General features: G+C 38.2%; 2 protein-coding genes and 1 pseudogene across 3 annotated transcripts; 2 read left to right on the forward strand and 1 right to left on the reverse strand.

Moving 5' to 3' along the window:
* Positions 1 to 350: 350 nt before the first annotated feature.
* LOC149213896 (TMV resistance protein N-like) lies at positions 351 to 10,415 on the reverse strand. The gene is made up of 4 exons (XM_089389203.1): positions 9,877 to 10,415; positions 9,587 to 9,770; positions 2,307 to 3,023; positions 351 to 1,754 (listed from the first exon to the last, which is right to left on the reverse strand). The coding sequence occupies exons 1-4, from the start codon at positions 10,413 to 10,415 to the stop codon at positions 351 to 353; spliced, it is 2,844 nt and encodes a 947-aa protein (XP_089245329.1).
* A 741-nt stretch (positions 10,416 to 11,156) lies between these two features.
* On the forward strand, positions 11,157 to 12,053 carry LOC149213897 (berberine bridge enzyme-like D-2). Its single transcript, XM_089389204.1, has one exon. The coding sequence runs from the start codon at positions 11,157 to 11,159 to the stop codon at positions 12,051 to 12,053; it is 897 nt and encodes a 298-aa protein (XP_089245330.1).
* Positions 12,054 to 12,253: 200 nt separating this feature from the next.
* LOC149213898 (12-oxophytodienoate reductase 1-like) lies at positions 12,254 to 14,094 on the forward strand (annotated as a pseudogene). The gene is made up of 3 exons (XR_016250365.1): positions 12,254 to 12,603; positions 12,895 to 13,074; positions 13,274 to 14,094. The product of XR_016250365.1 is annotated as a 12-oxophytodienoate reductase 1-like (transcript).
* Positions 14,095 to 22,930: the final 8,836 nt, after the last annotated feature.

Genomic DNA, 22,930 nt, shown 5'->3' on the forward strand with positions numbered 1-22,930 from the left:
CAAAACTTCTATCCTTTAGCGTGCAAACAAAATACTTCTATCCTTCACCGTGTAAACAAAATCCGAACCTGCAATTACTGTGTACCACAGGTGATCCGCAACCTGCAATAACTGTGTACCACACGTATGGTTGTTATCAATCTAATTAAAGCAATGGTTAAAATTAATTTTCCAACGTTAAGTGCAATGAAATATTCACTGACATTTTATATATAAAAAATCTACGACATATCAGACATTAATTACCTTTCGATAGAAGACATGGTTTATTTGTTTTCCATTTAAATATCACAAAGGATTTTTTTTATAGATCTACCCCCCATCAAATCTAACTTTTCATTTTATATGTTTTAAACATTGTCAATCTCCTCAACACTTACATACCTTGAATCCGCAGCGTCATAAGTTTCATGCGAGGCCTCATCATCACTTTGGTTGGTGTCATCACTTAAGCCAGTTACATGTGAGGCGTCGTCAGGTTCACTTGGGTATTCTTCCGCTCGTCGGCACAGATCCTCAGTCCATCTCAGATTGCGACATCTAACAACAAGGGCCCTCAAGCACGACATCGAATGTTCGATCCCTTCAAGTTCTTCCAACGCATGGCACCCTGACAGCTTTAGCACTCGAAGCTTTGTCAGTGGCTGCAAGTCGAGTATTCCCACGACCCCACATTTATGAAGATCCAACCTCTCCAAAGATGTCAACGTTCCAATACCAGGAAGCTCTTTCAATTTTGGAGAGTATCTAATTTTTAGTGTTTTAAGTTTTGCAAGACCACAAAGCCCGTCAATTTTTTCCAGCTGATGACAACGCCACAACTCTACTTCTAAGAGTGAATTTGGCAATGCTCTGATCTCGGCCAAGAGTGGACAATTGGAGATATGAAGACGTTCAAGGTTGGGGCAAACACCTCTACCAAATGCTACCGCCGACGTCATTGTCGAATTTCCACCGGTTGCTCTTTCCCCTTCAAGTCTGTTGAAGGGCAGTTCTCTTAACGGACAGTTCATTACTTCTAACCAAACAAGATTGTTCAGCTCCATGATCCATGGTGGTAAGCATTCGACATCTGAACACCTGATATCCAATGTTTCCAACTTGGTCAACTCTCTAATACAATCGGGCAAACATTTCAAATTTTTCGAATCCCAGATCAACAATTCCTTCAAACTCCTTAGGCAACCGACCCAAGCCGGCAGCATTTCCAGCCGAGGGGTCGACAGAATTTCCAAAGCTTTTAAACCTGCGATGGCACTTGGCAATTCTTCTATCCTTGTACCCCGTAAAAGTAATTGTGATAAGTACTGCTGATGTGCTACTTGACGAGGTAATTCTTCAATATGACGACAATCAGCCATATCTATATATTCAAGTGTAGTGATATTTCCAAGAGCCTCGCTGGACATGGTTAAACTACAGCATCTATTCAAACTGAGATGTTTAAGTCGGATTAACTCCCCGTAGGAATTTGGAAGCGCCCGCAATTTTGAGCAATCGTCCAACTGAAGATGTCGGAGGTTCTTTAAGTTTCCAAAGGACTCCGACAGAGACTCCATTTCTGAATAGCCAATGAACTCCAAGTGTTGCAAGCACTGCAGATCGCAAAATTCATCCGGAAAAGTTTTCAGAGGCGCATTATCACCGAGGGAAGGCTGCAAGACAATCTTCTCAAGGTACTTCAGCTGTCCTATGGACTTTGGAAACTCTAATAGAGCAGCCCTGATGTCCAACTGCCTCAACTGTAGAGGTGCCTGCATTGTAACTTGTAACGTTATGTCTGGTGGGGTACAAAGACAAAAGGATTCAATAGGGCTTTTTACATTACCAACGGAAAAAAGAAGGACAATATACCTCAAAATTATCATCTCCCCAGAGTCTTTTCAAACTTCTCCCCTCCACGTTTAAAACCCTTAATCTCTTCATTGGAATCCAGGGAGACAGGGAATCGAAGGGAAACCCACGACTGTGGAGCCATATGAGATTTTCTAGGGAGACCTCCCTTGTCAGTATGTCTTCCCAGCAATTACCCTCAGTCATAAGCAGCTCCAAACTTCTTATACTAATTATGGGACGATTGGCCAACTCCTCCACAGGATTTTGACCTAAAGATTTGCGAAGCATTATGTTTTGGAAGCGGCTCCCGCTCCTAGAGTCCACGTGCACAAGTCCACGCACCTAAATTGTTCTCTTAAATGGTTAGAAACAATGTCATATCCTCGCGTAGTTTAAGAATTATTCATAACATGACACACACAAATTGGACAACACGACAGTATTTTGAATAAAGAGCTTGAAATACATACAGCTGATTGCCCAGACAGATTATGAAGAAAGTTGTCAGTTGGTTGCCAAAGGAAATGTCCCCCAGGAGGTTCCTTCTCTGCCAGATATCTGTCGAGGTCCCTGACGTGGTCGTGCATTCTTAGATACTGCATCTTTCTGACTCCTTTCCCTTCCACGACGTCCACGAGACATCTGTTCTGTAGGTTCCGAAGACCCAACCGTCCATGCCAGCCGGATCCATCCCATACTCTTATGGCGGTATCCCTGTCTCGATGTATTCCGCTAGACCATCCATCCTCCGTTTCTCCAGAAAAGAAACATGCAATATCTAAGAATATTTGCTTTTCCTCTCGATCCAAACCATCATAGCTAATTTTCAGTATGCTTTGTATATCTTCCGAAAGTATTTCAGAAATTTTGAGCAGTTGGTCATTCCAATACTCCAAATCATCTTTGCCGTGAAGAAGCGCGCCAATTACTTGGAGAGATAACGGCAATCCTTGGCAGGCATCCAAAAATTCTTTAACCAATGGCTCAAATAGTGCAGCAGGATGAAGCTGGCCGAAGGCATGCGAACAGAAAAGCTCTTGGGAGTGTTGTCTATTGAGGCCTTCAAGCTTGTAGATAGATGTTTCTACAATCCCGAATCTTGTAAGAACATCTTTATTACGAGAGGTAACTAAGATCAAGCTACCTGAACTGAGAGCATCCTTCACCGGAAAAAGTAATACATTCAGCTGGTGAATATGATCCACATCATCAAGAATTATGAGAGCGTGAGAGCTACATCGCGAGACACGCCTTCTCAGCGCCTCTATACCCTGATCAATGCTATCGATTGACACTTGGGATCCAGTCAATTCTTTCCCAAGCGTACTCAGCAGGGCATCTAAAGATCTACTCGCTGCTTTTTTGTTGAAATCTAATTTCAACGCAGCTACCAGAAACCGGTCAGTTAATCCGCCGGAAAGCTCTCGGGTTGATTTCAGTCAGAAGGGATTTTCCGATGATCGAGCCCGAGAAATTTTGGAGCTGACACGTGGTTCAGCCCTGACGTAACGCAACGTAAGAATCTTGGGGGTTAATGTTCAGCGCTTGTTGGCCTTCCGATATCATTTTCGCCGTTCGATCTGCTCCACTCCTTTCAACCGTTGATTGCCCAAACCTGCATACGAACATACATTAATGCTATTGCGTGGAGTAAATTAAAAGCATGGTTGACCGCAGTAAAATAATTATGGAATTAATTGTTACCGTAGAAGTATTGGTAAGGGTTTAAATTTTAATGTTTTTTTATATATCGGAGGTATGGGCGTATATGCTTATTACATAAATTTTGTATGGGATATGTGTATGTAATTTTTTTTAAGTGTTGACCATTTTGAGAAACGTGCGGCAGTAAAAAAACCAATAGGCTGTAATGTTTTAGATATATGTTGGCCATCAAAAGAAACTGTGGTGCAGCGAAAACCATGTGTGGTATGTATTGAACACACAGCAGTGTTTAAAAAGATAAGAACCAGGTGATGTAATTTTTGGAGTTGTAAGAAAACCATGTGTGGTTTTTGCACAAGCAGTGCATAAAGAAAATGGTGAAGTTTTTTTTGTAAGTCTGTGTGAATTTGTTTACAGCAGTAAACTTATGTAAACTTTTATTACAGCAGTAAGTTGTTTTCACTGCAGTGAATGTAAAAAGGGATTTACAGCAGTTAACCCAGTAATTTCTCAGAAATCTTTTATGGTGGTGAAATACTCTAGTTCTCTGAGTGAAATTTTTTTAGCTGTCTGTGCATAAAAAATCCCGTGGAGGTAAAACAGAGCATTGTCTCTGTGCGGAATTTTATTTTGGTTTTGGTATTTTCCCATTGAAAAATACCCAACAGTGGTATCAGAGCTTGCTTAGGCTCTTTGAAGGTGACAAAGAAGCTGAAGGGAGAAGGTTTGTAGCTGCAGCAAAACTTCTCAGGCAGACAGAAGACTCAGGCATCAAAGGATTCAGGTATTTCAAAGTTTTTTTTGTGTTGCTGAAGAAGCAGTGATTTGTTTTAAATACACAGTCAAGGAATGGCCAGCACAAGCACTGGTATGGGTTTGTTTAACACCCAGCTCCCACAGTTTAATGGGAAGAACTATGACTACTGGTCAATAACTATGACAGCCCTGCTTGCTTCCCAAGATTTATGGGAAATAGTTGAAGAAGGTTTTGAAGAACCAGCAGATGAAACTGAGTTCAATGCATTAACTCAGGGAGAGAAGGATCTGCTGAAGAACAATAGGAAGAAGGACTCAAAAGCCCGTGTGTTGTTGTATCTAGCAGTAGACCAAAGTATATTTCCAAGGATAGCAGCAGCTAAAACATCAAATGAAGCATGGCAAACCCTCAAGACAGCCTATCAAGGCATGGAGAGGGTGAAGACAGCAAAACTACAATTGCTGAGGAAGGATTTTGAGAATCTGAACATGAAGGAGTCAGATAACATTGACTCATTCTTCACTCATGTGATTGGTGTAATCACACAAATGAGAACTCATGGAGAAACCATTGAAGATAGAAGGATTGTGGAGAAAATATTGAGGGTCTTACCCTCAAGGTTTGATGCCATAGTCACCATCATTGAAGAGACAAAGGATCTCTCAAGCTATTCAGTTGATGAGCTACATGCATCACTGATAACACATGAGCAGAGGTTGAGTAGGAATGAAAACTCATCTCTTGAGCAAGCCTTCAAGACCCAGATGTCCTTTGGAAGAGGAAGAGGTCAAGGAAGAGGAAACAGAAGAGGAAGAGGCAGAAGCCAGAACAGAGGAGGAAGGAACAGCTCATCAAATGCACAAGGAAGAGGCAGCAATCCAAATCAGAACCAAGGCCAAGGCAGCAGCCAACAAGGAGGACAACATCATGCTCAAGGACAAAGGTATGATAAGTCTAATGTTCAATGCTATTATTGCAAAAAGTATGGACATTATGCTAGTGATTGTAGAAAGAAACAGCATGATATGAACTGCAGACAAAATGCAAATGTTACAAGAGAAAACAGCAGTCAAGAAAATGTCCTGTTAGCTTGTAACATGGCTGAAACACATAGTGAGGACATATGGTTTTTAGACTCAGGTTGCAGCAACCATATGACAGGAAACATTGCCCTCTTCTCAGCCTTAAATCAGAATTTGAAATCAGAGGTCACACTAGGAACTGATAGTAAAGTGTCTGTTATGGGAAAAGAGGAGATAAAAATATTTACAAAACAAGGAGAAAGGAAAACCATAGCAGATGTCTACTATGTCCCCGGAATGAGATGTAACCTATTGAGTGTTGGACAGCTTATCCAAAAGGGTTACAATGTTTACTTTGTAAATGATGTGTGCACCATCATGGACATACCACCCAGCAAAAGATGCATTGCTGAAGTGAAGATGACAAGGAACAGAATGTTCCCTCTCCGGATCAGGGCAGACATGAAGAACAAAAGGGAAATGGCAGCAGTCACCCAAGAGGCCTTCCAGAGCGTGCCAAAGGATGAGAACTGGTTATGGCACTTGAGATTCGGGCATCTAAATTTTGGAGGTCTAAACTTATTGAGCAGAAAAGGAATGGTAAAGGGATTACCATTGATAGAGAAACCGGACAGCCTATGTGAAGGCTGCATTTTGGGAAAACAACACAGAGAAAGTTTTCCATCAGGGAAAAGCATAAGGGCAAAGACACCCTTAGAGATTATCCACTCAGATTTGTGTGGACCAATGCAAGCTCCATCATTAGCTGGCAGCCAATATTTCCTAACATTCATTGATGACTGTACAAGAAAGACTTGGATATATTTCCTTAAAAACAAAAGTGAAGTGTTTGAGAAATTCCAAAACTTCAAGGCATTTGTTGAAAACCAAAGCGGGCTGCACATTAAAGTTTTGAGAACTGATAGAGGAGGTGAGTATATCTCCAAGGAATTCCTAAGATTTTGTAGAGAAAATGGAATTCATAAACAGTTTACAACTCGGTACACCCCACAGCAAAATGGAGTTGCTGAAAGAAAGAACAGGACCATCATGGATATGGCGAGGAGCATGTTGAAGGCAAAGCATTTGCCAAATGAGTATTGGGCTGAAGCTGTACATTGTGCAGTTTATATATTGAACAGGTGTCCTACAAAAGCAGTCATGAAAAAGGTGCCAGAAGAGGCATGGAGTGGGAGAAAGCAAGGAGTCACCCACATGAGAGTTTTTGGGTGTGTGGCCTATGCACACATACCAGATCAGCTAAGGAGGAAGTTGGACAACAAAGGGGAGAAATGCATCTTCATTGGATACAGTGATGAATCCAAAGCCTACAGGCTGTACATTCCATCTACCAAGAAGTTCTTTGTCAGCAGGGATGTTCAATTCATTGAAGAGGAAGCTTGGGATGGAAGCATAGAGAAAACAGTGAATGTCAAAAACTGTTTGTCTCATGATGAAGATGAAGATGAAGAGGAGGTGGCTGAAGTACATCCCCAAACAGCAGAGCCAACACAAGGACAGCAAGGTACACCATTGAGGATCAATGAGAGTGCTTCTCCAAGCACACCACAAGGAGGAAATTCAAGTGCATCTTCAAGCACTTGCACACCAAGTGAACGAGGTAAGAAGTTTAGAAATCTAAGTGACATTTATGATGAAGGAATGAATTCCTTATTTGCCTTATATTGTCATGTTGATAATCCTATTCATTTCGAGGATGCAATCAAAGATAGGAAATGGATAGAAGCTATGGATGAGGAGATGAATGCCATAGAGAGAAACAAAACATGGGATTTGGTTGAGTTACCAAAAGGCAAAGAAGTCATTGGTGTGAAATGGGTTTATAAGACCAAGAGCAATGCTGAAGGTAAGATTGAAAGGCATAAAGCAAGGCTGGTTGTCAAAGGCTACAAGCAGCAGTGTGGGAGAGATTATGAGGAGACTTTCGCACCAGTTGCAAGAATGGAAACCGTGAGAGCAGTGCTGTCCATAGCAGCTCAAAACAAATGGAAAGTCTACCAAATGGACGTGAAGTCTGCATTCCTAAATGGAGTGTTAAAGGAAGAGGTCTATGTGGAACAACCTCTCGGATATGAGAAGAAAGGAGAAGAGCACAAAGTGTGCAGATTGAAGAAAGCTATTTATGGGCTGAAGCAAGCGCCAAGAGCATGGTACAGCAGGATAGATTCTTATCTATTGGATAATGAATTTGACAAATGTGAAGGAGAACCCACCGTCTACATCAAAGAAAAGGATGGTAAGATTTTGATTGTGGTCTTATATGTTGATGATGTTATTTTCACAGGTAATGATGATCAGCTCATTAAGAATTTTAAATCAGTCATGAAGGATGAATTTGAAATGACTGATATGGGTTTCTTGAGATACTTCTTAGGCATAGAAGTAGAGCAAAATGAAAAAGGAATTTTTATATCTCAAGCAAGATATGTAAATCAAATTTTGAGCAGATTTAAGATGGAAGAATGCAAGGCAGCAATCACTCCCACAGTGATAGGATTAAAGCTCAGCAGAGAGGACAGCAGCAAGGACTTTGATCCTAGCTTGTATAAAAGCATTGTGGGCAGCCTTATGTATTTAACAGCAACTAGGCCTGATTTAATGTATGCTGTTAGTTTAATTTCCAGGTTCATGGAGAGGCCAAAGGAGGCACATTGGCAGGCAGCAAAGAGAATTTTGAGGTATGTCAAAGGTACCAAAATGTTTGGCATATTATATAGTGTCTCAGAAAGTTCAGATTTAATTGGTTACACTGATAGCGATTGGGCTGGAAGTGTAGATGATCGGAAGAGCACTTCCGGTTATGTTTTTCATATGGGTTCAGGAGCCATTTCATGGGCTTCTAAGAAACAGTCCATTGTAGCATTGTCTACAGCAGAGGCTGAATATGTGGCAGCTACAGCAGCAGCATGTCAAGCAGTGTGGATGAGAAGAATGTTGAGAAGCTTAGGCCAAGAGCAGGCAAAAGCGACAGTGATTTTTTGTGACAATAGCTCAGCGATTGCTTTGTCAAAGAATTCAGTGTTTCATAAGAGAACGAAACACATTGATACAAGGTTTCACTACATCAGAGAATTAGTGAACAATGGAGAAATTGTCCTAGAACATTGCAGGACTCAAGAACAGGTAGCAGACATCTTGACAAAGCCACTTGATCAGAAGAGCTTTGAATTTTTGAGAAAGTGTCTCGGTATGACCGAATGCCCAGCTGTTGAAATTAAAGGGGAGTGTTGAAATCTAATTTCAACGCAGCTGCCAGAAACCGGTCAGCTAATCCGCCGGAAAGCTCTCGGGTTGATTTCAGGCAGAAGGGATTTTCCGATGATCGAGCCCGAGAAATTTTGGAGCTGACACGTGGTTCAGCCCTGACGTAACGCAACGTAAGAATCTCGGGGGTTAATGTTCAGCACTTGTTGGCCTTCCGATATCATTTTCGCCGTTCGATCTGCTCCACTCCTTTCAACCGTTGATTGCCCAAACCTGCATACGAACATACATTAATGCTATTGCGTGGAGTAAATTAAAAGCATGGTTGACCGCAGTAAAATAATTATGGAATTAATTGTTACCGTAGAAGTATTGGTAAGGGTTTAAATTTTAATGTTTTTTTATATATCGGGGGTATGGGCGTATATGCTTATTACATAAATTTTGTATGGGATATGTGTATGTATTTTTTTTTAAGTGTTGACCATTTTGAGAAACGTGCGGCAGTAAAAAAACCAATAGGCTGTAATGTTTTAGATATATGTTGGCCATCAAAAGAAACTGTGGTGCAGCGAAAACCATGTGTGGTATGTATTGAACACACAGCAGTGTGTAAAAAGATAAGAACCAGGTGATGTAATTTTTGGAGTTGTAAGAAAACCATGTGTGGTTTTTGCACAAGCAGTGCATAAAGAAAATGGTGAAGTTTTTTTTGTAAGTCTGTGTGAATTTTGTTTACAGCAGTAAACTTATGTAAACTTTTATTACAGCAGTAAGTTGTTTTCACTGCAGTGAATGTAAAAAGGGATTTACAGCAGTTAACCCAGTAATTTCTCAGAAATCTTTTATGGTGGTGAAATACTCTAGTTCTCTGAGTGAAATTTTTTTAGCTGTCTGTGCATAAAAAATCCCGTGGAGGTAAAACAGAGCATTGTCTCTGTGCGGAATTTTATTTTGGTTTTGGTATTTTCCCATTGAAAAATACCCAACATTTTTCTCTGATATCAAACAAAAAACAAGATCTATGGTAATTTCCTCTCTCAAGATTGAAGTATTCTTTTGCGAGGGTGGTTTTGCCTACCCCACCAAGGCCTACAATTCCCACAACCCTAGTCTCCCCACTTTGTTGAGGCATTAACACGCTTCTCTTGAAATCTCCTACTTTGTCAGCCAATCCAGTGGGATATTTGGAAACATTGAGGGGTGTTTTTGGAAGTTCCTTCAACACCCGTTCCACGACCTCATCAACAAGTTGGCTATCGTCACTACATATCAATATGCAGAATAACTCTGCTAGTAAGTAAAAAACGCCTACATATAGCTTTTATAACATAAAAAGAACAACTAGCCTAAAGAATTAGTGGTTCTTACCTGTTACAAGCCTCGGCCTCCACCACAAAACCCACTAAATCTGCAGCGTGAGAAAGAGCGCTCCTCCATTGTTGGATAGTAGTGTGGCCGTACCTTGGCCTATTTCGACGAGACTCAGGGTCAATTGTTTCCTTCCCTTCTAGAATGCTCATATGTCGAGCATACACTCCGTTTCCACCGAGCGTCCACCGAAGTTCATCAGGCTTCACGCCATAGAAGATGGGAACAATAGTTTTGCCTGACTCCAACATCAACAGAAGTTCATTTAGACACCAACTGGACTCTGCGTAATTGGTGGAGAATATTGCTATATGAACTGACGCAGAGACAATAGCGGCCTTTAACTGAGAAGGTATGTGGTCTCCCACCTCCAATTCTTCCTTGTCAAGAAAGACACTCAGTCCATGGACAATAAGGCGTTTGTAGAGATGGGTTGCTAAAGTTTTCTTAACATCCGAACCGCGGTGACTCAAGAAAACGTCGTAGTAGTTGCTGCTGGTGGTTGCAGCTGCAGCAATGGGGTTGGAAGAAGAAGCCATTAGAGAAACAACTAAGACGAATGGAAAACTAAGATATTTATCTCTCAGAGTGGTTGAGGATGCAACACAGCAAAATACGTGCTTTCTGAATGAGCAATGGGTATTGGGACTAGACACATTCCAATATTTATAATTAAATGCTACAAATTTATTAATAAAAACGGAAAATTTTCAATGATTTTTGCGAAAATGCCTCGAAAGCGTGATTGGCATTTTACACATCATGCACGCAGGGAAGACTTTTCCACAACCTTGCCAACAACCAGTCTCTCCTACTAGTCTCTCTTATTTAATTATCAACTATTCCATCTCCCTCCTTCGTTGACTAAATTATGCGATGTAAAGCTGTACGACTTTAGATATAAATCCTCAATTTTCAATGACTTTATGCGAGGGGGCCTGTAAGGCGTGTTTGATAATTTATAGGGAATCAAGGCTGGACATGCCTGATAATTAATTTATTTAAAAGTTCCGTGATTTGATATTTCTTTTTATTTAGGTACATATTATTTTCGACTGTACTCAGTGTATTTTTTATAATTATGATACAGGGTAGAGATCTTCCAACTTGTTCTATTTTTTAATTATTTTTTTATTTATTCAATTAATTAGGCCGATAGGCTTTCCTTTGAAAAGGACTTTCGTCGTCTTTTTATTTCTCAAGCTAACACGTGTCGTCGAGAATAGAGCGGGCATAACCGCAGAGTTCTGAAAGCGAGCGGTCATACTCCTCGTGTATTCATGGATATTCATGAAGGCGGTTCTGCGGCTATTAATTTCAGTTGGAGTTTGAGAGAGTTTCATGGAGAATCAAGCTCGTCAGAGTCCATCTGTCGTCACGGTCTTCAACGTGGACAGGACGGAGCGAGACACAGTGACGAAGCTGGTACACCAATGGGAGTCGATCACGCCCGCATTGGAGGAGGATCTGTATTGGGTACCCAATTAAAAGGGGGGCAAACGGATGTTCAGCTAATCTTCAATGGAATGTATCTGGGACCCCTCCATGAACTCCTCGACATAGTGAATAAGAGCTTTCCGGAAATGGGCATGGTCAGCAGCGACTGTAAAGAGACGAGCTGGATAGGCTCCATATCCTACACTGCATACACAAACAGGGCCGAGTTATGCAACAGATACGATTCCAACAAAGGTTACTTCAAAGGGAAATCGGATTTCATCAAAAGCCCTATTCCGCCATCAGCATGGCATGGAGCATGGAAATTCCTGGAAGAGCTGCCTAGAAATTCTTATGTTCTTCTCGATCCTCTTGGGGGTATAATGGATCAAATACCGCCCTCTGCGATACCGTTCCCTCATCGAGCAGGGAATTTGCACTCGATACAGTATCAAATCACGTGGAATGATCCGAGCGAAGATGCACAGTCAATTGCTTGGATTCAAAGGTTATACCAGTATATGGCTCCTTATGTTTCCAACTCTCCCAGAGCAGCTTATGTGAACTATCTGGATCTTGATTTGGGTGTAGCTCCCAATGGGACGGCCACCGTTGAAGAAGGGAGGTTACAGGGTGAGAAATATTTCGTGAATCACTATGATAGACTTGTGAAGGTAAAGAGTACCATTGATCCTAACATTATTTTCAGAAATTCTCAGAGCATTCCTGTCAAAAAGTGAGAGCCGAGACGACTCGGCGCGTAGTGTGTCTGAATATCGACCGTGCTAATCTAAACGCTTATGGGCTTCTAATAAAATATTTATGAAAGGTCATCGTCTCTCTCAGTCCTGTTTAATTTTCAAGCTCTCTCAGTCCTGTTTAATTTTCACTGCTTGTATTCTCAAAAGCCTGGGTACATTTCCTATACCTACCGAGACCTCGCCTATGACTATCCCGATATCTTTGATGATACCTACCGAGACCTATTTCACTATTCTACTGTGAGATTGTCCTGAGACTTACGGGAACTCTATGGTTATCCCCGGACCTGCGTTATCCCAATACGTATCTTGTTAACTGGGATCTCTCTTGGTAATCGAAAAATATAACGATTTAAACCCCAAATGATGATGACCATGATGAGGTGTGTAACTAACAGGTACCCAGATGCGCCTGGAATTTGGACCGAGGAGCAGGTGCAAGCCTGGAAACCCATTGTCAATGGTGTCCATGAGAAAGGGGGCATTTTCTTCTGTCAGATTTGGCACACTGGAAGGGCTTCCCATGTGGGTAAGTATCTATGCTCTGCATTACATTTCTATCCATTAATTCCTTTCATGTACCCACTTGACAGATCTGTGTGGAGTGAGTTCTGTTGATTTGTTTCCAAAGCATGATTCCCACTATATTAATAATAGCACTGTATGTTGGGGTTCATTTGGCCATGGCATCTCATAATGAAAATTGGGTAGCGACAACTCTTAATTCTTGCCCTAATAAATTTGCATTAGATCAGTTTTTTTGAACAATTGGTGTCAGTTTCTTTGAATAGAAATGGCTGAATGGATCTATGAAATGCAGATTATCAACCCAATGGCCAGGCTCCCATTTCATCAACAGATAGAAAAATATCGGGACAGATTTTGTTACCCAACGGCAAAGATGTTGCAAATTATTCCACTCCTTGAGCTCTAAAAACAGAGGAGATTCCTCGGATTATTAATGACTTTCGTCTTGCTGCCAGAAATGCTATTAAAGCAGGTGAATGCTCTTTAATAAATCGCAAATTTGGCATTTAGATATTTGCACACATAGTACACAGGCTGTAGGAAAAATCTTTACCCAAGAAAGAATTCGAATATTTTCTTAATAGGTCACAGGGCTGTTTTCTTCCTCGAAAGGCAAATAAATAGGGAAGTGTGGTATTTTTCCATTCATAGTTTTGATGACATTGTGGCAGGTTTTGATGGTGTGGAAATTCATGGTGCTCATGGATACCTTCTTGATCAATTTATGAAAGACAACATTAATAACAGAGCAAATCAGTATGGTGGGACACTTGAGAACCGGTGCAGGTTTCCTCTGGAGGTTGTTGAAGCAGTGGCAAATGAAATTGGAGCAGAGCGAGTGGGAATACAGCTCTCTCCATTTGCACAATATCTAGAATCCAGTGACTAAGATCCTGAGGCGTTGGTGCTTTACATGGCCGAAGCCTTAAATAAATACAATATCCTGTATGCCCACTATGTAGAGCCCAGACTGGTAACTTCATTTGAACCTGTTGCAACAAACAAGAGTCTGCTTCCAATGAGGAAGGCGTTCAAGGGGTCATTCTTGGTTGCAGGGGGTTATGACAGAGAAGATGGAAATGCAGCAATTGCAAGCAGCAAGGCTGATCTTGTAGTTTACGGTCGAATTTTTCTGGCCAACCCAGATTTGCCTAGAAGATTCGAGTTAAATGCCCCTCTCAACAAATACAACAGGAACACTTTTTACATACCTGATCCTGTAGTTGGCTACACAGACTATTCATTCCTGGAGTGAACTGTCCATGGATATAAACCTCAATCACATCCTCCAAAAGAAACCCCACCCTCATTGCTATTATTTAGGTTAGAGAGGGGCTCTTCAATACAATTCTGAAAACCCATCTGTATTTTCAGTACTGGTTTCCTTCTCATTCATGTGGTATATTGATATCTACCTTCAGTAGTTATTTGTAGATGAAGATATTTAGCTATTGTACTTTTATTATTTTAAATAAATATTTTTGATACAAAATTTGTAAGTGTTTATTATTTGTTTCTTTCATATTGAAATATATATTGAGTAATGTTGTTCTAATATGGAGGGTTTTTAGTTATTGTTTTTTTTCAAATAAATTAGGTTGATATAAAATTTTCTAGTAGTTGTTGCAAACTTTTCATCTCAAAATCAAAATGTGAATATCTAATAAGCATCAAATTCAAATTATACAGGGAGAGATTTAAATCAAAATGTGAATATCCAGTAAACATCAAATTCAAATTATACCTGGATAGATTTGAATAGCTATATACTTTATCCATTAAAAAAATCATATAAATAATATTAGTACCAAACTCTGTTGTTTTGTTCTCGTTTTGTTAAGATCTATTTATGCAATTCATGGAATTACAGTGTTTAAATTTCTCTTCATAATTTACAGTGGTTATATTCTCCACAGAGTTTTGTATGGCTGTGAATGTAATCAGTAAATAGGTTGGGCGTTTTCCTTTTCCTTGTAGTATACATATATGAATTTTGGTATTTTATGGCTAAACACTTAGTTTGAAATAGTTCTGCAACCAAATCTTGCATTTACGGCATGTAAATAATTCCATTTCTAAAATCACAAAGGAATCTTGTCTGTGCAACGAATATGCATACAGTTTTTAGACTAGATCAAGAGCCTACTACAGACCAATAACCTACTTTTACGTTCTACCATTTTAGTTTACACACACATTAATCAAATCAGCTGAAGTATTCCCTCTGGCATTGGACAATTGTGGACTCTCAACAAGTTTCTGACCAGTCACAACAATATATCAGGGACTATCCTAGTGGAACTTACTAACTTATCCTCACTGTCGTGGCTTTCTCTTTATCACAATATGTTGCATGGGGAGCTTCCAAGAACGATAATATCATGGAAAGGTATTTCTCAGCTTAACCTTGCCAACAACAAGATCACATGATCAATTACTGCGTCACTTGGGCTGTTGCCTGTTCTTAACAGCCTTAACCTCTCAAACAATTTGCTTTCAGGGGAAATACCCCTTGAATTAGATAACCTCAAGTTGAGCTTTCTTAATGTGTCTGGCAACCACTTGTTTGGCTCTGTCCCTGTTGGTTACAATAATCTGGCATATAGACATAGGGTATTGATTTCGGTTATTGTTGTGGCCATAGTAGTCTTCTTGATTGGTATAGGTTTCCTCCATAAGAGACACAAGATTTTCGTGCAGGTTAACACAAGTACAGAGTCTTGGAAACTCACATCCTTTCACATGGTTGACTTTGAAGTGTCAGACATTCTAAATGGATTGACAGAGTATCATGTTATTGGAAGTGGACATGCTGGCAAAGTCTACAAGGTGGCACTGGAAAATGGTAATATTGTTGCTGTGAAAAGGATCTGGAATAACGAGAACCCACGATCTGTCCAAGAAAAGAGATTTCAAGCAGAGATAGAGCTTCTAGGAAAGATTAGGCATACCAACGTTGTAAAGCTGCTTTGCTGCATCTCTGGTTCGGATTCTAAGTTGTCAGGCAAGAAATTGATTGTGGTGGACAGGGAAAAAAGAATAAACAGAGGATTTTTATTTCCCTTTTTGAGGCTAGATCTTCAAGGTAGAGATGTTCAATGCTGGGCTTCTCATGTCCATTTATACTTACTGCTCCTCTGTTCTAAAGAGATGATCAACTATTTGGTGAGTGATACTTCGGGCATCTGTAACTTTGTAATGTCTATCAAACTGCTTGAGGTGAACCTGGGACCTCTCTATGGCAGATCTCTGCACTATTGATGTGGAATAAGAGGAGAATATATGCAGGAAAACCCATCGTTTGCTTGATTGGCTGTAACTGTCAAAATGTGATATGATGGGTATCTACAATTTGTACAGTAAATAATGTTCTCAACGTGCATGCATGCAGGCCTAATCTGGAAAATGTCAGAGATCTATTACGTTCCAGCCATGTAAATAAATAGAAAGGATCTTTTATAGATTGAAGGATCAGTTCTCTGGTTTGAGTTTGACATGTTTTGGTCTTTGTGTCTGTGAAATGCATCTGGTGCTTTTACGTTCAGTGGGGGATGAAAGGATATGTGTAGCATTGTAAATAGGTAGATCATATAGCAAATTATGTACAGAATGATCAGTTTTCTTGCTGAATTTAACATGCTTTTAGCCATTTTGTTTCTGAAACCAGAATGATTATTACATTAAGGGCACTGGTTTTGTTACTGGTAAGCTCAGTATTGTTATCCCAGCATGGGATTAATGGTGTGTATGTTCACTACAATACAACAGCTGGGCCTGTGGAAGGCAAGCTTAATGTGCATTTGGTCCCCCATACACACGACGACGTGGGGTGGCTTAAGACCGTTGATCAGTACTACGTAGGCTCCAATGACAGTCTTCAGGTCTTATTAATTCCTCTATTCAAATATCAAGCCTTATTCTACATTAAAACAGTTTGTTGTAATGCATCTGAATGAAATGTATCTACCATGAACTGTGAATCATATCTGCAACCGGCGCAACCTACCTGTGTGAGGAACATATTGGATTCTTTGGTATACTCATTGCAAGAAGATCCGAACCGTAAATTCGTTTATGTAGAACAAATATGTTTTCTTACCAAATAAATCATCAACGTCCTTATGAATAATGGAGAGTATATATGTATACTGAAATGATTTATAACTGAGTTTGCAGTACCCAATCTCTTCAAGTTGATATATCTGACCTGTAGTGCTTTGAATTCAAAAGAGGAAAAATTGAACAGCTAAAACTTCTCTCAAGCTGAATGGACCAATTGTTTCTCTTGGTTTTCAGAACAAAAATATGCCAATCAATCTTATCACCCTTCACCCACTACTATTTGTCAACTCATTCATTTGATCCCCAAAAAAAATCCTTTTCCTATGTGAAGGAGAGAAAAAGACACCCCTGTACTATGCGGCAATCCAGACCCAAAATGTTTTGGCAAGTTTGCAAATCCACATAACATGCCTAACCGTTATGCATCTCCCAGCAAACTACACAACGTGCATTTGTAAGGTCAGTGCTACATAGTCTATCTTTTGCTGCTGAACCCATACGAAGATTGAACCACCTAAACATTCTAATCTCAAAATACATGGATGGCTAGATACCTTGAGGCTTCAGGGCTCCTCAACCACCTTGTTTCGGTATCCTGAATGTTCCATTCTTGTCAAGGTGATCTGCATATTCTCTATCCAATAATGAAGGGAAATATTTACTGCCAAGAACACAGTGTTGCTATGCAGATAGACTCTAGATTCACTAAAGAGTTTAGGTAAAAGAAGTGAGGTGACGAGATGGGATTTGTACTCAGTTCCAATCTAATTTCATTAAAAAATTTAGGGACAGTAAATAGGGTGATGGGACTTATATTAATTTACAAATTGAGGTTTCTCAATGGCCATGCCTTAGAGTAAACTTGTAACCCATGTATGGAATCTAAACAGTGGATTGAATGCAGTGAACATAAACAAATAACCTGGTTCTGGACAGTCTGATCTGGTTCTAGACAGTGTATTGAATGCATTGAACACAAACAAATACCCTGAAAGAACCTCGTTCCAGAGTATGATCTGGTTCTAGACAGTGTATAGAATGCATTGAACATAAACTATTAACCTGAAATAACCTGGTTTGATGTCTATGCTCATCATGATAGTGCAAGGATGCATAGATGCGTATACTTAAATAGTTAGTTTGATATATATGTTAAACATGGTAATGCAAGGATGCACATCTTCAATTAGTTGGTTGAACTCTGCTTTAACTGTAAACCTAGATGAATCTATTTCGGTATGAACTAAATCCATATTCAATCGACTCTCAAACTAATTCTGTATAAACTTTACTTGAGATTGTTGAACTTCTACGGCTACTTTTATCATTCATGAGCATCACATCACCTCACTGCCTGCCATATGACATTCATGTGAATAGTAAACCATCAAAGGACACACCAGCGGGTAGGACAAGAGGATTAAGTACATTGAATGGGAATGGATAACTAGGTTTCATATTTATGTGAAGCATTATAATGCAAGGATGCATATTTTAAGAGGTTTAAATACATTGAATATAGGTATAAGAATACAATAAGTATTGGTTTAAGAATATTATAATTTGACTTTCTAATCACACTATTCAATTACGGGGCCTACCTTATTTCCATCTGGTTATGGTTACCGAGATACACACAATGGTAAATGTTGACATAAACCAAGTAAATAATATTACGGGGCCTACCTTATCTCCATCTGGTTATAGTTACCGAGATGAGAGAATGAGTTAAAAACATGGATCGATGGGAATGACTGTCAGTTGAGAGGAAATAAGACTTGCAGGCACCACTTGTGGTGCAAAGGCCTGAGAGCAATAAATGCCACCAGGACAACTGCGGTTAAACAATATACATAAATTAAACGTTCCAAGATACATAAAGCAATAGATACAGAGAACTTTCCAATACGCAGAGGCACTGAGACACATAAACCAGATGTCCTTGGATACATTATTAAAAAAGAAAAAAGTTCAGGGAAACTTTTTGAATAGACTGAGACAAAATGGGCAACTCTTATCAGAAAGGGAACAAAAACTTCCACATTCCCTCTTCCAGTCGCAAGCCAATGGGTAGACAACAATCAGAAATGGATTCCCCTATGAAATCAACTGCAAATTAGCTCCAAATCAGTTTCAACAAAGGACGAGGTTATTTATTCACCAAATCGTAATAAAATATTCAAATGTCAATGAGGACTATCAAGTCAGTAAGCCAACTTCGCTCATTTTCTCGCCAAGCCAAGTCGAACTCAAAGGACTCTGAGTTAATCAACCAAGTTATGCAACACTGTTCACAATTGCTTGCTAACCTTCGTCCTTTATTGTAGTCCCAAATGGCAAGATTCCTTCTACATTAAACAACAAAAACATGTCAGCATTTTAGCCTTTCGTCACATTCACATACTTGAGTTTTATATCATTTGGATGTTCAGCTTTGGAAGATGCTCCAGACACTCATAATGGGTTGCACACTGCTATTAATCTGTATTCTAATACTCTCAATTGCTTAGAAATTTGCAGATATGGACAAAAATCCAAATGATAAGAAGCCATATTTTGGTTTTTTTATCCAAGTTGAAAGATATTGTATGAAATCATGACACATGGTTCTTTTTGTTTTCGGCTCGTCCACATAGTTAACCAGGTATCCCATGGAGTTGCAAATTTGTATTTTCCAGATTCATTTGTCCTTTGCAAATTTCTCTTATCTATTGCTATTTACAATTTAAAAAAAAAAAAACTCTTGGGAGTTGAAAGTAAGGGCTTCTGTATTTCCAAATATTAAAGTTTTCAATTTTAAATTGTTAATGGTTTCCTTCTATATAAAATTATAATGATAGTGATCTCTGAACATCCTTCTTGGTCAAGTCATGTTAAGGTTACTTTTATGATATTTATTAAGTTCAGTTTGATAGATCCTTGTAATGTGTTTGGAACTCTATCCTTGGGGAATGGAACATGAACTCTGTAAGGGCCATTTCAACTTTAGTGGGTTACTCTCAAATTTCTGTATCTTATTTGCTCTTCAACTAAAAATATGATTCCAATATATGAAGTTAAAGCTCCTGGATTTAAATTTTCAAAATATGATTCCAACTTCCAAGAAATGAAATTGAAGCTCCTAGAATACAATTTTCTTTGGAGCCCAACTGCATGCTACTATCACTAGAATAACATTCGCACATAATTTTTTTCCAACATGTTGTATATTGTTTCCACCCAGATGTAGAAATCCCAAAGACTCACCCCAAGTCCAAGGCGAAGATGTGATAAGGAAAAACTCTCCCCAAAACAACAACAATGTGAAAACCAATTGTCTCTGTAATCACGCACACATGTAGTAATAGGTCACATTTTTGGAGTTGATTGGGTTTATCTTTTATGTTTTTAGTTATGTTTTTTTGTTGGGATTTTGGAATCAACTAAGTGGGCTTTTTGTCCCTTATTTCGCTGTCTTTTAATAGACTTCTATGGACCCTTTCTGAGGCTACATGCACAGGTCCTAGAGGTCATATTTACCCTACTTCCTTGCAAGGGTTTGGCCTTCAAAGAATACAAGGGAAAGTTGAGGCATCCATTTGCACAAGACTATTTTTTGGTTCATCTATAGACGAGGCGAAGTTTCCTTGCAAATTGTTGAGGTTGATATGAGGCTATCGTGGGTTTATATAAGGCTAAATGAGTAGTAAATATATTAATTTTAAAATCAATTACTTATTAAAAAAAATATTTTATATACAAGTTGGTTATATAAGCAATTGCATTACTTATTTTAAGAAGATTTTCCAAAATACTTTGAAAAATAGAATATATGAATTTAAAATGAGTTTCAAAATTTTAATAATATTAATTTTCATAATTAATTAAATTATTTTTATTAAATGAATTTTATTAAAAATAATAATAATAATGTTTAGGAAAAGCATCTTACAATTAGTTAATGTTTTAGTTGTAGTGTCAACCAGCAATGTAAGTGATTTGTTTTAATATTTGCAAATCACAAATTTCTCTGCTTTTCATTTACCATGTAAAACGCTGTAATTTACTTTTTATTTAAAAAAATAAAGTGTGTTGCCAATAATCTATTGAGTTTTAAGTATGAACGCGTTCTAGACTTAATATATTGATATGAATGGTTTGGTTTTGGTTTTGTTCTTTTAATATCAAATCGTGGTTATTGCCTTGGTCACTAGTGAGCTTTATATATGCTTGACTATCTATAGAAGTGTCTTCCTTTTAATAATCCTATCGGCCTTTCTTTGTACCTTTTGAGACAATTGCTAGTAATTATCTGGTGCAAGCATCTTCGAAGTTGTTTTACTTTTTAATTAATAATTATATGAGGTGGGGATCTTGGAAGTTACTCTATTTCTTAATTATTATTTGATTAATAATTATATGGTGTAGGGATCTTGGAAGTTGCTCTATTTTTTAATTATTATTTAATTAATAATTATATCGTGTAGGGATTTTGGAAATTGTTCTATATTTTAATTATTATTTAATTAATAATTATATCGTGATCTTGGAAGTTGCTCTATTTTTTAGGATGTACGAATTTTTTATGATTTGACGTTCTTTTTTATTCAGTTATTTTCAACTGTATTTACCGTATTTTCTTAATTATTATGATACAGGGTAGAGATCTTCCAAATTGGTCTATTTTTTTTAGTTATTTAATTAATAATTCGCTGAAGGCTTGTATATATCAATTTCGGGTAGATGAGCCAGCGTTGGTTTAAAAAGTCAACGGCAAGGATTTCATGTGTTGCCAATATGCTTCATGCTCAGATTTACAGAATAAAAAGACACAGCATCGTCGGTGTCGTCGTTCGTTTCAATACCTATCCTATTAATAAATGAAAAGGATAACTTTCAAATGAAAAGACCAATTAAATACTCGTTCATAAGTCGCGCCTTTCCTTCTCGCAATTTCAAAATAGATAGTTGACCTCTTCGCGTCTTTCCACCCCTTCCAATGCTTTCAAGAAGCCAGATACTCGGCATCTTTTGTCCCTTCGTTTCCCTAGATTGTCTCTGTGTTTGCCCCATGTAAGGGTATAAGACTTTAGAAATATAAATCCCTAATTTTCAAGGACTTTATGTGAAGGAGACTCGAAGATGTCATTCTGAACATGCATGATGATTAATTTATTTAGAAGTTCGGTCATTTGATATTTTTTTTATTCAATTAAATATTATTTTCAACGGCAACCACTGTATTTTTTATTATTTGATTACGTATAAATGATATAGGGTGGAAATCTTCCAACCTTCTCTATTTTTTTAATTATTTGATTAATAATTAGATGGGGTAGGGATATTTGAAGCTGCTCTATTTCTTAATTATTATTTGATTAATGATTATAGGGTGTAAGGATCTTTTAAGCTGCTTTATTTCTTAATTATTTTATTGTTTATCATATATTTTTGAATTTGGTTTCACATAAAATTGGATATAGTTTAAAATATTATTAATGGTGAAAAATAAATGATGATGATAATGTTGTTGCTGATGCAATTTTAAAACATTATTAATGGTGAAAAATAAATAATGTGATTAATGCTAAAGGCATTTCTCTACTATATGGATCACAAAAGTCTCAGATCTAACAGAAATGATGATGAGGAGGATAATGATGATGTTGCAACCGCAACAACATGAGTAACATGTATATAGTGTGTGAGGAATATAACTACTAGTTTATGGATAACAAGTGTAGAGATATTTTAAAGTTGGTGTTGTTGGATGGTTAACAAGTATATAGTGTGGCGAATGTAACAAGTATATAGCATGTGATGACTATAACTATTAGTTTATGGGTAACACGTGTAGAGATATTTTAAAATTTGTTATTCAAAATATTATGAAAAATATTCAAGTGTATTGAGAATGTAGTTGCTTCTTGATGAGTAACAAGTGTATAGTGTGTGACGAATATAGCTACTAGTTTATGGATAACAAGTGTAGAGATATTTTAAAATTTGTTATTCAAAATATTATGAAAAATATTCAAGTGTATTGAGAATGTAATTGCTTCTTGACAAGTAACAAGTGTATAGTGTGTGACGAATAAAATGAATGGAAAACTAAAATACGTATCTCTTAGAGTGGTTGAGGATGCAACACAACAAAATACGTACTTTCTGAATGAGCAATGGGTATTGGGACTCGACACATTCCAATATTTATAATTAAATGCTACGAATTTATTAATAAAAACTGAAAATTTTCAATGATTTTTCGAACATGCCTGGAAAGTGTG

Source organism: Pinus tabuliformis, chromosome 1_1, assembly GCF_031772625.1.
Source record: "Pinus tabuliformis cultivar Carrire ecotype Pingquan chromosome 1_1, CPIR1, whole genome shotgun sequence".
NCBI lineage: Eukaryota > Viridiplantae > Streptophyta > Pinopsida > Pinales > Pinaceae > Pinus > Pinus tabuliformis.

Bases quoted from the DNA above. Each gene is read 5' to 3' on its own strand.
- LOC149213896 (XM_089389203.1), bottom strand. From the start codon at position 10,415: ATGGCTTCTTCTTCCAACCCCATTGCTGCAGCTGCAACCACCAGCAGC. The intron at 9,771-9,876 runs GTAAGAACCACT...ATTGATATGTAG, and splicing joins GAGGCCGAGGCTTGTAACAG to TGACGATAGCCAACTTGTTG. The intron at 3,024-9,586 runs GTAGGCAAAACC...CATATTCACCAG, and splicing joins GAATTGTAGGCCTTGGTGGG to CTGAATGTATTACTTTTTCC.
- LOC149213897 (XM_089389204.1), top strand. From the start codon at position 11,157: ATGGATATTCATGAAGGCGGTTCTGCGGCTATTAATTTCAGTTGGAGT.